Source organism: Uranotaenia lowii, unplaced genomic scaffold (genome assembly GCF_029784155.1).
Source record: "Uranotaenia lowii strain MFRU-FL unplaced genomic scaffold, ASM2978415v1 HiC_scaffold_158, whole genome shotgun sequence".
In the NCBI taxonomy this organism is placed as follows: Eukaryota; Metazoa; Arthropoda; class Insecta; order Diptera; family Culicidae; genus Uranotaenia; species Uranotaenia lowii.
This window is the reverse complement of record NW_026597610.1, coordinates 7,873-26,763: the sequence shown is the minus strand read 5'-3', so window position 1 is coordinate 26,763 and position 18,891 is coordinate 7,873. Positions and strand designations below refer to the sequence as shown.

The window sequence follows — 18,891 nt, the reverse complement described above, 5'->3', positions numbered from 1 at the left end:
CCAAAAACAGTACAAGCACGTGTCTTCCTTATCAAATTTTTTCTTCTAAATCTTAATTTTAAATTACGTAAAAAATTAAATAATTTTTTTTTATATTTTTCTAATCGTGATCTGTATCAATTTCAGACTTGTCGCTCTTGTGAACGAGTAAATCGTAGCGAGTGAATAGGATCGCGCGGTGGTTGTTGCAGTAGATGCGGCGAAATTGGTCTGCCTAAGATGAGCCACCCCAAATCAGAATCCTCAGGACCAGCAGACTGGCAGAACAATCCAAAATAGAACCAGGATTATTGGAAATGGTGGCGAATTGTGAAATCTCTGGCAGTCGAAAGTAACCGCATGGATTAGGATAAAGTTATAGAAAGTGGCGCCGAGCAGCAGCAGCGGATAACTAAAAACAAACAAAAAATAAACTGACTTAAACTTTAAGGGAAAAAACCATTCAACAAGAAGAGAGCTTTAGGCGACCGAGACGATCGGGATTTGGAGTGAAAGAGAGTATTTTGTTATAACGTTAGAAACAAAAAGAAGGAAAATGATAAGTAATTAGGTATGGCTTCAACAAAAAGTAATCAGTGTTTGAGCGATTGATTATTGTTAGCCTAGTAGTGAGTTCTGAGAAGTTAGTTAGGTGAGTTGAGGAACGCAATTGAAAAAGCATGTATGAAAGGAATACGGAACGGATCTAAATAATTTGCTAAAAAGTGTATATTAGCGATACCGATAGCTACCTACCTATTATTAACTGATAATACGATTGAAATCAAAAGAAGTTCTACTATTACTATTAACACATTAACTAAAAACGCTAATGCCGCAAAAAAAAACAACTAAAACACACACAGAACATTTCCGCGCATGCCAGGAAGCTGCTAGTAGAGGATGAAAATTATATTTCTGCGTAGCTAGAGAGCTAGAGTTTTTTTGTTTCCTGTTTTCACGTTATTTAATTTTTCAAATAACCAATCGTGCGAAAAACAGCAGTTGAACAAAAAAGGCAAAGTCTACACAGAGAGATAAAATCAAATTAGCAAATGTGATGGTGGCAGTTTGTCGTGCAAAAAAAAAAAAAAAAATCGGAAAAGCTAGAATGGATTGGAAAAGCAAGAGGAAAAGTTACTGTTTTCCGAATTGATGGATCAATGTTCTTCAGTGGTTTTCTTTTTTACAAATTTTTTTTTGATAGGTCTCCCTATAGAAAGGAGAAACCGCCTTATAGGGATCGATATTGAGAGGATTGTTAACTTTAGAAGGAAACATGTTTATTGTTTTTAAGTGTCTATTTCTACGACAAATTTTGTTAGAATAGAACCATGATCGGAATGTTCTTGGCTGTCGAGTGAGAACTTCGAAAGGCATCTCAGATTATATTTTAATACTTACACAGATGAAAAAAAATGTATCAATTGTAGAAACCAGTACGGTATAGATTGTTTATTTTTGAACATAATAATAGTGAACATAAATTGTACCTATTTTTCACTTTTCGCTATAAATTTTTTTGTCAAATATACAGATTGTGTACTTCAACAGAAATAAACCGAAATATCTAATATTCATTTGAAAATATATAGGAATTTTGTATCAAAAATTCAATTGGAAATCAAATTTCTTTATCAGTTTATTTTCAAAACTTGGATGAGGATTTAGAAAAAAATAATTCTTCCTTTCCTTACATTTTATTTAATGTAATTAAACGAACTATCAATTCGAAAAACAGCTTTTGCCAACGCTGGTGCTAATCGTTGTAAAATAAAACTAAAAAAAAGTGTATATCGGCTCCCTCTTAAAAGCTTAAAGTTGTGCAACTGTACGAGTTAAAACTCAAATTTTGCTAAAAAACATACTGCTGAGAAAAATAAATACATTTTATCGATATTTGAAGTTTTAAGAGAACAATAAGAAAAAAAAAACAAACCAATAACACAAACTCAATCATTATAAGCACTGTAAAAAAAAGTATCTAGAACAATTACTATTGATTGAACAACAGCAAACACCATACCGAAAACTTGAATAGGGAAAAACAAACATTTGCAAGAGAAATTTATACTGATTACCAATTGCATACATATTTGAAATCAAACACATATATTTTTGGATAACGGATAAGAAAAAGTTTTGCAATCGCGTTTCTACGAGTAACAATGTATCAATGTTTGCCCCGAAAATTTGAATAATCAGCTTAAAGTAAAAAAAAGAAAGAAAAAATGCAATAGCATCAGACATAAGCCTTTCAAGCTTTCGATAACGGTTTGATTCTTAACTAAAAATTGTGGACTACACTCAAAACGATTGATGAAAAGAAAACAAAAATCAAAAAAACCTTGAATTGAATTCAGCTTGTTTCTAAGTTTTTAAGTTTAACATTTTATGTTTTGTTAACTCAAAGAAATATTCAAATATATTCAAAACAACAAATCAAATCAATTTAAGCAGAAAAAAATCACTAAAATTAGATTAGAAGATGGAGGAAAAAACCAATATATCATTTCAAGAAATGGGTGATGAATAGTATAGGATAAAATTGTCCCACAAAACTAGGTACTCCCACTTGAAATCAGCTAGAAAAAAAAAATAAATACAATAGAAACACCTCAGTGCATGCTCGGTCGCTGAGACTTTAAAACGGTAATTGATTAGTGAAGAAAGAAAGAGGAAGAAAAAACTATAGGTAACATGTGGACTAGAGAATTGATTAATTATAAAATAATGAAGGAACTCTGTTTAACAAAAAAAAAAAAAAAACTGATTATAATAACTCTTAGTATTCTAATCTGTTAACTTATGTATAGACAAAAAAAAACACACGCGCACTAGGAGATGATGAAAAGAAAGAAGCAAAGCAACTGATCTGCATACCCAAAAACACACACACAATATTCAAATGTGTAATTATTAAAAAAAAACGTTAAGGAAAACATTTAAAAATTCTATAACATACATACACATATGCTATAAGTGGGACATTTTTTTTCGAAGAAATTATCAAAACGCAGGAAAATGGTATCAAGTGCAGTATAGGTGCATTAGGTAAAAACGGACCGAAAGGGTATCCAATTTGTTGGTTGGTGGTCAGAAAGGAAGCGAATCCGTTAAGTCATTACTAAAGTGAAGAAGGGAAGGGAACAGAGTTACGTTGTTGAGTGTAAGAAAAAAGAAACCGGAAACTAATCCGAGAGTAAACGATCGAAAATATGTAGTAGCGACAATGAAAATAAAAAAGTAAAACGAGAATGCGCGCGAGATAATTTGAAGCGAAAAAGAAGCATAACTTGAGGTGAAAAAAAAACTAAACATCAATCCCGAACGGCGATTGATGAATGATCGAGCGATGATAACGCGAAGTTTAGTAAGCAAATTATATATTAATATAAATTAACTTATGATTTTTTGTACGTTTTCTTTATGTGCAACACATACATACCCTACCCTACACACGTGTGTGCTGTTGTGCGCAAACACACAACACAACACACACACGAAAACCCCATACACACACAACAGACATTGATATGTTTCGATAATAAAGCATAAGACAAATACCATAAATTTTGTTTTTTTTTAAATATGTTTGATGCCGAAATATTGTCCCCATAAAAATAACACATATAAAGTATCTAAGTTTGCTTGGATTTCAAATTTTTCAGAACCATTATACAGTTTCGTTTGGTGTAAAGAACGCAGCCAATTTAAAATCGGGTTTCGTTCGAATACTTTGCATAACTGTAGGCGCATACTATTAGTGTGTCGTCTTCACGTTATCCAATCAATTGTGCCATCAATCTGTTGTGGTCATTTTTTTATTGAGAGTTTTTTATTTGGTAAAACGATTTAGTTGTGAAAGAAATATATTCCACATACCTTCCTCCCTGTATAACTTAATATACAAGTTTCAAACAAATGCAAACATTTTCGGTAATATTGGTATACAGATACTAGAGCGGATACGCCAACTTCGCTGGTTTTTAGAAAACCGTATTTGAAGTATGGCACTGCACTAGCATGAGCATAAATGATATCAAAAGTAATTGAATTAAAAATATAATAAGTTGCAACAACATAAGGCTTGGAAATTCAAGGGGATCTGAAAAATAAAAGTCATTTTATAGATTAGCTTCGGAAAGAAATGTCGGTTTTGAAAAATGTTGTGAAAAAACGATACTGACGATAACGGCTAATTAAATCAATCGATCACGACACACAGCTTAATATATCAAATACAAAATTTTATTCTTAAAAGTGGAACGTATTACTAGTATTCGTATAACTCGATTTTTTTAAACCTTTGTCGCATTTGCCTTTTTCGAAGTTCGATCTAAAGGCTAGCCCACACTAGGAGACGGTCTCAGCGCCTCCCAGTTTATTCGGGAGACACTGAGACTGTTCTTAGGTTTCCTAAAACAACAACAGACAACAAAGTTCGTCTCATACCTAGGGGAAAACTGTACATAACACACCAGCGGGGTATGATGGCCCATGCCATTATTTTTCAAAAATACTTATGGCCACGAAAGATGTTTTTCTTTATTTTTGTTGCGGTTAACAAGATTCTCTATCATTTCTTAGATGAAATTTTCATAAAAATGACTTAAATTCTTAGAAACAAAAGAATAAATCGAATCTGCGTGAAACTTGATATTTGTCATGATTAATATTTAAGGTTTTACGCCAAACCAAACGGCGCAGACTAATAAAATTTCAGCCTTTATTTTTTCCAATCGTATGCCCCTTCGGATGACTATATTTTTTTATATTTCATTTGATTTTCACGAATTTTAATTTAAATCAATCATACCAAAATAAGCGCAAAATTCGCGCCAGACCACTTGTTTAACGCTCAAATTTAGAGTGCTGTTAACATTTGAGAAAGACCGAGTTTCAAAGCGAAACGTCATTATTTTTATTTGCTGACTCGCAAATTACGATATCAGCCAAAAATTGAATTTCGTTGCCTACTTGAAGGCGTTTTACATCTAAGGATATCAAAAAATGTATTTCAAAAAGCGAAATTTGATACGTTCAGGAATAACAAATGAGTTTTTGACCAAGTATGGTTAGGGCCCAAGTTTTCTTGAAATGAAGAGTTAATCACCGTAAATTTATTTTATGAAGTATTCAAGTTTCTTTGATGATACAATTTATATAATAATATTTTTTATATAATTTATAACCTAAAAATCATATCAGATAACTGAAACAGTTTTTCAAACATGTTTTCTGAAAGCAAATTTTTCAAAAATGAAAGCACACGATTATCCTGTTTTAATAAGCCACTTATTCATAATAACATGTGAACATTTTAACGACAAATTTATTAGACTATTCGTGAAAGACGTTAAAAATAAATAGCAAATGCTTTATTGCTCACTAAAACCACCTAAAACCCTGTATTTCGTATGTAAAAGTTCAGGCGGCCGAAGAAAATGCCTACACTTATTCTAACCAATTGCCATTGATTGGTTTCCATCAAGAATTGATATTTTAATCGCCATTTGGTAGGCAACGATTCAATTTCAAACAAGAAAATCTGTTTTATACAGCAAAATTAACAAAACTTGGCAATTAGGTTTTCTTTCAAAAATTTTTTTAACTCCCTGTGTGTTTCGAATTTCTGATGAACTCTTTGTGATGCTTGTTGACATATCAAATTCTTTATCACGTGGTTTGCAGAACTTCTTTTATTGACTGAACATTCTATTATTACCAATTATCAATTCATGCTTTCAATGAGAATTGAAATTCGAAATGATGTTCATCATTATAAAATGTTTCGTTTAAGGCTGCTTTTTGGTCTATTATTTATGTGACCAATGCTTATAACAGGTTAACTGTTTTTACTCTCACCAGTTGGTACTCTCATTTGAAGAATTTCTCGAATTTCTCTTCTCACTCAGCAATTTCATATTCCTTCTCATTTTCTCATACCGGCTTCCTTACTTTCCAAAACAAAAGCAAATTCTCCCAAATCCAAGGCCTGCTGTAGCCAAAGTTGCCAATCTAACAGATGCACTTTGGTTTTTCTCAAAACCTCTAGAATGAAGTATTTATAATTTTTCATCCTAAATCTGAGTCTCAATTGAAAGGCTAAATATATATATGAATTTCCAACTGAATTTTTAAATTCAAACTTGACAGACAACAAATTTGAATTCTGAACATGTGTTTTCAGAGTTCTGAATCTAAAAATACTCCTAAATTTGAATCATTTTTCTCAACCGATGCATATTTTGAATTTGAATTCGGGACTCTGAATCTCAACCCAAGTTTTGAGAATTCCATTATTGATTAATTATGATTTCATTTCTGAATTCTGAATTCTGAATATGAATTCTGAATCTGAATTCTGTTGATTTCTGAATTTGAATTCTGAATCTGAATTCTGAAATTTAATTCTGAATCTGAATTCTGAATCTGAGTTCTCAATCTGAATTCTGAATCTGAATTCTGAATCTGAATTCTGAATCAGAATTCTGAATCAGAATTCTGAATCAGAATTCTGAATCTGAATTCTGAATCTGAATTCTGAATCTGAATTCTGAATCTGAATTCTGAATTCTGAATCTGAATTCTGAATCTGAATTCTGTTGATTTCTGAATTTGAATTCTGAATTTGAATTCTGAATCTGAATTCTGAAATTTAATTCTGAATCTGAATTCTGAATCTGAGTTCTCAATCTGAATCTGAATTCTGAATCTGAATTCTGAATTCTGAATCTGAATTCTGAATCTGAATTCTGAATCTGAATTCTGAATCTGAATTCTGAATCTGAATTCTGAATCTGAATTTTGAATCTGAATTCTGAATCTGAATTCTGAATCTGAAATCTGAATCAGAATTCTGAATCAGAATTCTGAATCTGAAATCTGAATCAGAATTCTGAATCAGAATTCTGAATCTGAATTCTGAATCTGAATTCTGAATCTGAATTCTGAATCTGAATTCTGTTGATTTCTGAATTTGAATTCTGAATTTGAATTCTGAATCTGAATTCTGAAATTTAATTCTGAATCTGAATTCTGAATCTGAGTTCTGAATCTGAATCTGAATTCTGAATCTGAGTTCTGAATTCTGAATCTGAATTCTGAATCTGAATTCTGAATCTGAATTCTGAATCTGAATTTTGAATCTGAATTCTGAATCTGAATTCTGAATCTGAAATCTGAATCAGAATTCTGAATCAGAATTCTGAATCTGAAATCTGAATCAGAATTCTGAATCAGAATTCTGAATCTGAATTCTGAATCTGAATTCTGAATCTGAATTCTGAATCTGAATTCTGAATCTGAATTCTGAATCTGAATTCTGAATCTGAATTCAGATTCAGATTCAGAATTCTGAATCTGAATTCTGAATCTGAATCTGAATTCTGAATCTGAATTCTGAATCTAAATTCTGAATCTGAATTTTTTATTTGAATTCCGAATCTGAATTCTTAATCTGAAATCTGAATATGAATTCTGAATATGCATTTGGAATATGAATTCTGGATCTAAATGCTGAATCTGAATTCAGAATCTGAACTCTCTGAAATTCATTTTTTGATCTACACAGATTTTAATTTCAAATTAATTACTACACTTACTGATACTGTATTTGTTTATGCCGAGTGTTGCACTAGTGTTGCACTGGTGCACCACTAGGTGCTGTCAAACTGTTTGTTTATTCGGATGGTGTTGCACTGGTTTTGACCTGTCGGAGTTCTGCTTACGGACGGTGGCCCACCGATAATTTTGCCAGTGTTGCGAGAGAGCGTGTGAGTGAGTGAGATAGCAATACACTGGCGACGATTTGTGTTTGTTTTTATCGGGTACGGTGGAACACTTCACGAGTGGAGAAAACAAATACAGTATGAGTTTTGAATAATCTGGCATCTCTGACTGAGAATCAACCTTGAGTGAGCGAACGCGATAGAAAAACAAAATCGTCATTTACGCCTCAACTCAATTCAACAGTGAGCACACGCGTGCCGCTTCTCCAGCGAGCGACAGCAAGTCAGTTCGATTCAGTTTTCAAAGTGCCGTGGTCGTGTAAAGACGTGAAAAGTGTAGGTACCTGCTAGCTTAACCGGAGCCTCCCAATCCGTTGATATCCTTTGGACACATTTTTTTGTTACTCCCTCTTTGCATTATTTACCGAAAGTGATTGTTGTTAAGTGCTTTTACTTTTTGCAACGAAAAACAGGGATTCACACTGCTGGTGTTTATATTATTTGGAAATTGTAAAGTGACTGGTTAAACTTTTAACGTGACTCTTTTCCAGGCGACAAGCAAAGGGGAGATTTTGGGCAGTAAATTCCATCAATCTTTAGCACTGAATCCGCACCCTTTCCGATTGCTTCCGCGCGCGCTTTGCTTTGCCGAACTTGTTGAAGTACCAGCACTGGATTTAACCCATCCATTCAGCTGTCCCCGACCAGTATAATATATCGGAACGTAAAAACAGGAACAGGCCTGCCCTTATCTTTTCCATTTCTTCATTCTGTTATATGTCGCGGAATTGAAGAAATAAAAAGTCGAGTCAAGGAACAGTGAACCAAATTGCCTTTTTTCGCGCGGGTTCTTTTTTAAATTACCGTTTTGCAAAATTTTCTGAAGTACTAACTGGGTTATTTTGTGGATATTATTTCTTTTTCATAAATTCTATCAGATAAGTTATAGGAATTTTTGAAAACTGAGTAACTCCACAAATTTCCAATCCTTCCCTGTGCTTGTTACAATTGTGTGATTGTTTGTTTGTCGTAGCTGCCTCCGAAGTTTTTGTCTTCTGATTCGAAGAAATTCACTACAACTCCAGCAACATGTCGGTCAACCGTGCTCCAAAATCCGGATTCGCTGCCGAGGCCCAGAGAAAGGTGAGTCACTCTTGCTCGAAAATGTAGGCTTTTGAATTCCTGAGAGATTATTGCGGTTAGTACTAAATAGTGGTGCTCAACCCTGGTACAGACGGTATAGGAAAGAATGCCATGTAGTGGTAAATTCCTGGAAAAAAACTGATACAGACCACGGTTTTTGAAAAAAAAAAAAAAACAACATTCTATTTTACGCTTTTTAAGGATCATTTGAACTTAGGCAAGCACCATAAATATGTTCTACGTTCTTGAATTTTGAAATATCATTTTTCACATTTAGAATAAACTAAAAAATTATTTAACATGAGAAAAATTACAAATGTGACATAAAAAACAAACATTAAAAACGAAATTTAAAACAAAATGTGTCTTACACAAAATTAAAAATAACTAGCGTAAATAATCAATTGGAATCCATTTTAAGATCGAATAAAGATCCAGTAGATCTCCTTCATAGATCTGGTATGTACAAAATCAGTTGTTCCGACTGGAATAAGGTCGGACAAACCCAAAGGAAACTAATAGATAAATGGCTAATAGCTAGATCTGACTCAAAGAAGAAAATCCTTGCTTCACCGAGTCATAGATCTGCAGTAGCATTACACATGTGTGAATATGATCACTCTATTGATCGAGGAAATTTTCGCTGATTCGGTCTTTGAATAGCAATTCGTTTAAAGAATTGTTCGGTTAAAATTGATGTCTCCAACTCGTCAATACTTTGGCCATCCCAAACAGTATAATACTGGTCACTCGGAAGCGTTTTATAATCATACTTGCAATAGATTTCGTCATCGATGAAAACGCACACCGATTTTTCACACAGGAGCTGATAATAAATTTTACAAGCTCTTGGTTTGACGGAAGCAGCTGTTTTATTCCGCTTCGTCTTCTTCTGCTTCTTTTATGCCTTTAGATCGACCATACCATGGCACGATGGACGGTGCTTAGAGAGGATTCCACTTTTCTACAACATCCCAAACTAAGGCAGTCTTCTTACTGGCGTAAACACGCATGACTTCCCGGTCCAAAGTTTTGTCCACCGGTTTTTGCCCAATTTTTTTTGTGCACAAACCTGCTTTCCTTTCCATACTCCCGAATTGCATTTTCTATTGCTCGTAGCACGTTCATATTCTGTAGTTGCATGAGCTGGCAGTAAATAAGTTATCTCAAATAATCGAAACCTTAAACATTTCCACCCATTCTTATGCTTAGCTGAAGCTAGTTCTTCCTTTTAACACTTTTTCTTATTGCCCGGGGTAAAAAAACTTTGTTTGTGGTTCAAAACTCATTCATGTTTTTTCGTAGAACTTTGAAGTAACGTTGATAAAAGTAAATTTGACTCTTGTGGAAGGTAGAACATGGATCATCTTAAATCTGAACGCATTAAAACGGGTCTCTCTAGGAGCTACGTAAACGAAATAATGTTTTGTACTCAAAATTTAGAAGAGGCAGGTAAGACGGACACCCTAAGGTAGAATCGCAATAGAAAATCATTAATTGCCTTTTTCATCGCAGTCTTCGGTCAGATGAGTAGTTTAGCATTTGGCATTAGAAAATTTCCTCCATTAAGACTGTTTTTATAGCAATCTAAGACATGCTTGCACAGTTTTTTAAAATGGTTGAGCAAAACGAACACTGCGTAGAAAAGGTAGATATTGCCAAAAAAAAGTGTAGCACTAGTACATATGTGTGTGAAATATGTGAAATAGGCATTTGAGAAAATTTTTAAACCAAAATGGAACCAACTGGTCCGGATCCAGTTGCTGAACAGTGTGGTTTTCGTTATTCCGTTTATAATAGGGCTATTTGCACCAGGGATCAACTTTTATCAGTTTGTATGGCCTGTTTGAGATACTGAACACTTTTGGACAGACAATTGCACTTGCAATGGTCTTCTGAAAGCATATGGAGGATCAAACCGATAAAAAACTTAAAAGATTTGGAGAAACTTATGTGTCCGTTTTACCCGACCCTGAAGTGTCCTTCTTACCCGACCTAGCATTTTTTTTTTCAAAACGTTTTTTGCTCAAGCCTTTCGACCAAAACTCAATGGTTTTCCTCCAGATGGTCAATCAAAAGTCTAATAAGTATTCCACCGTTGTAAACGCTTGAAATTTACGATAATGTGGCGAGTTATGACCTATTTTCTGAGTACAGAAATTTACATCGAATGGTGCAGCCTGAAATTTTTGTTTGTTTTGTTTATGAACATCACGAATTATGAATATGAATTAACACTGCCTTCTTCTAATTTTAATTTGTTCTCTGGCCATATTAAGTTTAATATTATCAACGTTTGCATTATAAAGTGTCATGATTCGGTACATAGGCTCATTCCTAGCATAATTTTGAATCCGATTAGCTAACTGGAATGGTCTTACGCTACGCAAAATACTGCGACCTTAGTTATAACATATTTGAGATGTTAAATACGGTGAATAATATCTGCCACTGGTCAGATTTTTTAAAAACAGTGCGTCAATCGATTTTCTGCGGGTTTCCAGGGAGTCCAATCCTACCAGCATGCACAACACTTGATACTCCTGCATTTCTGCTTGGCATCCAAGGTTTCTCAAGGCGTATCTCAGGAACTTCTTTTGAAATCTCTCTAGTCTGTTGATATGAATGTTATAGTATGGACGCCAAACGATATTGGCGTACTCCATTGCGGTCCGAACCAATCCGACTCTGGATCACTCAACTCTAGACTAATTCTGCTAACCATTCCGAACATTGAATTAGCCTTTGTTACAACTTTTTCTATGTGCTTTGAAAAGTTTAGCTCTGAGTCCAACTCAACTCCCAAATCTTTTATTGAAGCTTGCCGTGCAACAATCAAATCATTTCCCAGGCGGTATTCGTACATGATGTTGCTCATTTTCCGAGAAAAAGTAATCACATTGCATTTAGAGTCGTTGACTTTTAATCAAAATCTGCTGCAGCATTCCGTAAACCTGTGTAAAGCATTTTGGAGAGTCGTGCAATCTTTTGGGTGATGAATTGGCAGAAACATCTTTAAATCATCGGCATACACAAGAACGAACACATCAGACAGCACACCAGGAAACTCGTTCATAACAGTGGTGAAAAATAGGGGTCCCAAGTGACTCCCTTGTGGTACACCACTGTTTACCGAGTAAGTTTTAGATCTCACGTTCTCCAGCTTAACGTAATGCGTTCTTTCGATTAAGTATGAGCGAAGCCATTGTAGGCAAGTGCCGCTTATTCCATTTTTGCACAGCGCCGACAGAAGAGCGTCTATGTTGATCACATCGAAGACTTTGGACATGTTGGTGTACAGAGCATCGACTTGTAGACCTTTCATCATCCATTGTGAGACTCTTGAGACAAACTCCGTTAAATTCGTCACGGTTACCCGTCTTTTAAGGAAGCCATGTTGAAAATCTGAAATTTTTGTTTCTATCCACGGGTACATCTGGTCATAGACAATGCTTTCGAAAAGCTTGGGTATAGCTGAAAGGATTGCTACACCACGATAGTTTTCGACAGAGATCCTAGAACCGCTCTTGTGTATGGGCACTATATGTGAAATCTTCTAGAACTTAGGAAAAAGTCCTTCATGAATCGAGACAATAAAAAGAAACAGTAAGGGCTCTTCGAGCGCATTCACGCATTTTTTAAGGATTGAGTTCGGGATTCCATCTGGGCCGCATCCTTTGGATTCGTCGATCATTGAAATTTTACGTCGAATATCTGTCATTGAAATTGTAAGATCAGGAAAAGTTTCGGCTGGCAGAAGAGATTCCTGACTTGTTCTTAAGGAATCCGAAATATACACACTGCGGAAGAATTCAGCAAAAAAATCAGAGGCATCTTCCAACGATAAGGCTATTTTCGAATTGTATGAAACATTTTTCGGAATCAAGTTCGACTTTCGCTTGGAGTTCACATATTTACAGAAACACTTTGGTTCCGTTTGGATATTTTTCTGAAGATTATTTAAATACGTACATCGCTGAGCTCAATGTAACCTCTTGAACAAGTTAGCAGCCATTCGGTATGCTGATTTGTCCTGATCAGACTTGCTTCTGCGGTATCTGTCATGTTTTTTCCTTTTGTCTTTAAGCAGTCGGATAGTGTCAGCGTCAAATCATTCTAGATATTTAGACCGAGACGATTTTACTCTGAGCTTTCTACACTGGTCAAGTAATACGCTATAAACGACGGTGTAGAACGACAAGACGTTAAAGTCTAAAGCGCAGTCTACTGAGCGGTCGATTTCGCAAATGTTGTCGAATACTCCGAACCTGCCCAAGAACTATAACACGATTGATTTGACCATTTTTAACGATTTAAAAAAAAACCAATCGTAATGAAATTTTCAGCACTGGTAGAGGAAACATTCCAAAACAAAGTACTGTCAAAACATTCCAGATCCGAAAACTAGAAGCGCTATGGTATAATAAACTGTGCTCTCAGATTAAGGATGATCCATGCTTCACTTTAAAATTCTGCTAAAAATCACGCATGAGTTTAAATCCAAAACAAAGCATTTTAGACCCTGAGAAATTTAAAAATGACTTCAAATCGACTCATTGATTTGAAACTAAAAAATTAGTAATAACCAAATTCCAACTCCCTAAACACTCGGCTGGTACTTTTTCGTCCAAAAAAGGAGCAACAATTCTTGAAACCGGAAAACTCCAAAACCGAAACACAGAACGCATCGAGCAAAGCCATAAATGGCCACCTTTATCTCAATCTCTGCCCGGTTTGGGAAGGTTATGTGTTAGATGTTGAAGGTACCTACTTTTGTGACTCTCAAACCAAAGTTGAAAGGTGAACCTGTGCCGGTTTCGTGGTGCCATGTTAAGTCAAGAGGGCCTCAAAAAGAAGTCTAATTTCGCTAGTACAATCGAAAACCTTCCGTCTTGTTGCGCTTTTTGACAGATAATGAAAGGGTTCCGGCATTCAGTTGAACATTGCACAGATCAACAACAACAACAAGTAGGTACAAAAAAGCACCCCACAGCTTGCATCAATTAGTGGGCAAATGCTGCACGAATGCGTCCGGCCCGAAATTAACGAGAGCAAACCCCGGATGGTTGGAATGCGATAAATTTAAGGGCAGTAATTAGTTTATATTTTTAGAAATTTAAGTTTTTAATTTAAATTTAAAATTATTGAAACATGATCTTCAAATGATTGCCGATTCAAGAAAATGTCACGTTCAATTTAAGTCGTAGAGACGAACTTGAAACAAGACAGCGATGAGACTGTCCCACTTTTCTCAACTCTACGGCTTCAAGTTGTTTACTCTTGGCTGATATAACATATAACTATATAAGCTCATCGCAAAATACACGTTCTCGGCCTGCATGAGTCGTTAAGCTTCATGTATGAGTGAAATGCGGGGGATAATTCCGCTTATCAATTGGGCGACGATAAGTAAACTCAATAGCAATTGTTGATTCAACGGATGAAGAAAAGCTAAAATGGAACCGAATTCTATCCAGTAAGAGAATTATTGATAAATTTCGTTGAACTAGAGAAGTGAGGAATTTTAAGGTTATGTTTATGACTGGATACATCCGTTCGTGCTCGTCTGATAATATTGATTCGCCAGAAAGCAAAACGTTGTTTTAACGTAACCGTCTGATAACAACGATACGAGGAAAGGTCTAATCAGCCGGAATGAATTCAAGTGGATGGGATGATGATGATGATTATGAACAGGCAGTTCGATTAGACAACTTTTTTTTAGTGGTGATTTTTTTTCTCATGATCAAGTAGTTTATTCTTGTATTTTAGGTATTAAAGGTATTGAGTTACACAAAATCACTATTTGTATTGCAACATTGAAAAAAATTATCAAAATTTCGTTTAAAAGGAACAACTGCATGGCGACCGTCAAAAGCTTTTTGACTCTTGTGAAAAGTTATATACATTGACAGTTTTGACGCAAGCGTGCTGGTAGTTGTAGATATACACTCACGTTTGGGTTCTGAACCAAATAGTGAAATATATTTTCATAAGTCAAGAATGAACTTGATTATTTCTTGATTCATGAATTCAGTAAATCTAACTTCAATTATACAATTTCATTACTTTTTCATGGCTTCACATTTTCAAGGTTAAATAACATAACGAGCGTCTACAAATGACGACCCGTTTGAGGAATTCAAATTTTACACAACCCACAAGATCGATTTAACATTCACCACATGTCCTGCAAGTGGAAGGTGCTCAAAGCTATGCTGGAAATGGCGTTTAAATAAACCAAAATCAAACCCCAACTTGTTGACATTGTGCAGCCGAAAGCGAAACTCAAAAATAAAATAAAATAAATAAATTCTGGTCAACACTAACAGGAAGCAGTCGTAAAATCAGAAGGTACATGACGTCATCCCAGTTAGGGATGTGCAACGGTCGGAACATTTTATCAATGATTGATGATCCTAACTTTGCCTAATTATGCTTTTCTTGAATAAGACATAATAAAATCACAATTTATTTTAAAATAAACCGTTATAATTTTGAACCTTTCATCAAAAGTTATCCTAACCGTAGAGGTAATGATTCAAAAATTCAATATTTACCGACGGATGACTACATTCGTCGAAATTCATTCAAATCCTTCGGAATCTTGTTCTTGGTTCAGTCCCAAGCGAGAGGCAACATCTTCATACTTATATCGACTCCGATTAGACCCATCAATCATCCCATGTTTTACGCTTGATTTCATTCGAGTGGTGTGGTTTTTTTTGTTCTGCTCCTCGGCTCAAAAGCTTTTTATTTAACTCATATAAACTCCTCCAAAGGCGAATAAGTACATTATTTTGCGGATTCCTTCAGCCCGCGATGACATCATTCCGGTTGGATGCCTGTTGGGCTGGCTGATCGAAATTTTTTGCTGTCTACCCGTGGCGGGCGGCACCTTCCACCAGTAACGAACATTCGTAATCGTTCATCAGGGAATATTTTTTCAAAACTAGGGATGTGACTGTTTATTTGAATCTTTCAAATTGAAAAAAATCTTATTAGTGTGTTTTAATTTGGATTATTTCAAGTTACATTTCAAGTCTTAAGAAAAAACGAGCTTGAATTTGAGCAGTTAACTCAAAAAAGATTGATTTGAAAGCTATTTAAACATTGTTTTCAATACCTTTGTGGGGATGAGATGAAGTATGTACGAAAATAAATCAAATTTAATTAAAAATAAAATAAAATAATAGTTGTATTCGGCAACACTGAAGATACATAAAATAAAATAAATGTCTATGGGAACGTTTGGCAAAACTAGGCAAAACAAACAAAACTAAGTCAGTCATTAATCCATTCTTGTGAGCGAAAGACGCGTCTGAGTGAATCTCTGAATTGAGATTCATAAGAATCGTAAAATCACGACGATGCACAGTGGTCAAAAATGCGAAAAACGTGATCTTTGCTTATAACTTTTTTAGTTCACATTTTAATTATTGATGTCTTCGGAGAAGTTTTTCAATAAAATCAGCTCTATAATAAAGTTTTTTTTTCTACTGATTAATCCCCCTACAAGTGAGATAAAATTTTTAACTTCTCTATTCTGATGTTTGGTGCTATTTGATGTCTTCGACAAAATTGTTTAAAATCAAATTTTCTATAACTTTGTCTTCGATGTCAAGTTTCTAAAATAATTAATCTCTGAGCTATAGGCTAAATATAAATTCTCGATTTCTCGCGTGAGCTTTCATTACGTCATATGAAACATCATTCGAATTTACAGAAAACTGCTGCAAAAGTCAAAACAACTTAAAAGTTTGTGTTCCACATACAGAATATGTTGTCCAGGCTACAAATATTCTAAATGGAAAGAAATTGCGACTGGTTTATGACAGTTTTTGTATTTTTTCGTTATAAAACAGAGTAAAATTTTCAGATCTTGAAAAACAAATCTAGATATCAATTTTAAGAAAACATATTAAAACATATTTGAACTGTAGTTAGAAACTTCAGGTGCTGCTCTTTTTTAAAACAGTGGTTTCAAAATTATGTTGAAATTTGGTTTAAAACGCTGTCTAGATAATAAAACTTAATTTCAAATATTTTAACAAATTTTATTAAATTTTGGAAGGTGGAGCAAAGCACTCCGCTATATGTAGTTTCATAGAAATCGTTGTTTTTTAATGCATGGAAAGTAAAATTGATGAATCTCGCTTGAATACAAGTGGATGCAGACGATTACTCCTGCCTCTTGTAGACGAAATCTTTGACTTTAATTTGCATCTAAAGCGGGCTGCCCGATGTTGCCCGGTATTTGTAAAATTAGGCTTGAAAAAGCACTATTTTCGGTAACCTTTTTAACATAGCTCTGCAGTATCACATTTTACAAACTTGAAATGTTGAACAAAGTGGTGTATTTCAATAAAATAAACAACTTTTCGGAACATATTGTTAAGCTTAAAATTAACTGAAAAAAGTTATTATTAAAAACTGATTTTTAGAGGTTTAGTTTCTTATTTAGCCTATAGCTCAGAGAGAAATTATTTTAGAAACTTGACATCTGAGACAAAGTTATAGAAAATTTTATTTTAAACAATTTTGTCGAAGACATCAAATAGCTAAAACCTATAATAGAGAAGTTAGAAATTTTATCTCACTTGTAGAGGGTTGATCAGAAAAAAAAACTTTTTTTTATAGAGCTGATTTTTATGAAAAACTTCTCCGAAGACACCAATAACTTAAAATGTAAAACAATGAAGTTATAAGCAACGATCACGTTTTTCACATTTTTGACTACTGTGCAATGACGTGGTTGGTAGAATAAGGACAGAGAGCGCAGATTGTCAAGGCTGCTGCTACGAAAAATTTATTTCTGATTCGGCCTCCAGTGTGAAAACGGATTGGCACAGGGAGCACAGATTTTAAAGGCTGCTGCTACGAACAGAATTGTTGTTGATTCGGTAACTGGAAAAAGGCGGAAGCGAAAATTTTTAAGGCTGCTGCTTCTGATTGTTTGTTTTGGTTGGCTTTCCGATGTAAAAATAAGGAAATGGCTAAAGAAGCGCAGATTTCTAAGGCTGCTGCTGTTAATTGTTTATTATGATTTGGCTTTCCAGTGGATAAAGACGGAATGGCTTCGGAAGCGCAGATCTTTAGGACTGTTGCGGCAATGATTTGGCCATCCAGTGGAAAAAAGACGGAATTGGCTTAAAAAGTGCAGATTTTTAAAGCTGCTGCTGCTGCTGATTGTTTTGATTTGGCCTTCTTGTGGAAAAAGACGGATTGGATTCGGAAGCGCAGATTTTCAGGCAGCTTCTACTGATTGTTTACTTTGATTTGGCCTTCAGGTGGAAAAAGACGGAATTGGCTTAGAAAGTGCAGATTTTTAAGGCTGCTTTTGATGATTGTTTACTTTGATTTGGCCTTGCAGTGGAAAAAGATGGAATTGGCTTTGGAAGCGCAGATTGTTAAGGCTGCTGTTGCTGATTGTCTGCTTCGATTTGGCCTTCCGGTGAAAAAGAAAAAAAAACTGAATTGGCTAAGGAAGTACTGATTTTAAGGCTACTGTTGTTGATTGTTTGTTTTGAATCGGCCTTCTGGTGGTAAAAGACAGGATTGACTTATGAAGCGCAGATTTTTAAGGCTGCTGCTTCTGATTTTTTTTAATTTGAATTGGATTTTTAAGAGCATCTATATCTGTGGTCCAATCAGCCGGGTTATACCCAAATTCTCACCTAAGCAACTACATCCGTGTTCCATTATACCAGTTTCATCTCAACATTTTTAGAACCGGTATAAGGATTGGTCCAAAACTGATGAGATTTGGATCCAATTTGACGCAGTTCTAAACCGAAGACAAAGTCTTCGACTATCTCCAGCTCGTCGCCGTCGATCGTGACCTTGTTATTACTGGACAAGCGGGCTCGGTCGGTCTCGGATCCGCAGGCCAGCGTATACTTCGTCTTGGATGTATTAGCTCTCCAATCCTTCCTACTTCGCGTTTCAGTTTGCGGTAGATCTTCTCCCTTCGCGATTCGAATCTGGAGAATTTACCATAGTGTAAAGATCTGGTCCGTCGTAGGCCGTCCAACTC

The 18,891-nt window shown here is 34.9% G+C and overlaps 1 protein-coding gene across 4 annotated transcripts in view; it reads left to right on the top strand.

The window, feature by feature from the left end:
- LOC129759456 (uncharacterized) overlaps window positions 1-3,552 on the top strand; it is a 39,152-nt gene extending 35,600 nt beyond the window's left edge. For all 4 annotated transcript variants that reach the window (XM_055756921.1, XM_055756919.1, XM_055756918.1 and 1 more), the window contains one exon: window positions 127-3,552. In XM_055756921.1, coding sequence (XP_055612896.1) covers window positions 127-143 — 17 coding nt within the window. In that variant the 3' untranslated portion in view covers window positions 144-3,552. The remainder of the gene's footprint in view (window positions 1-126) is intronic.
- The last annotated feature ends 15,339 nt before the right edge of the window (window positions 3,553-18,891 follow it).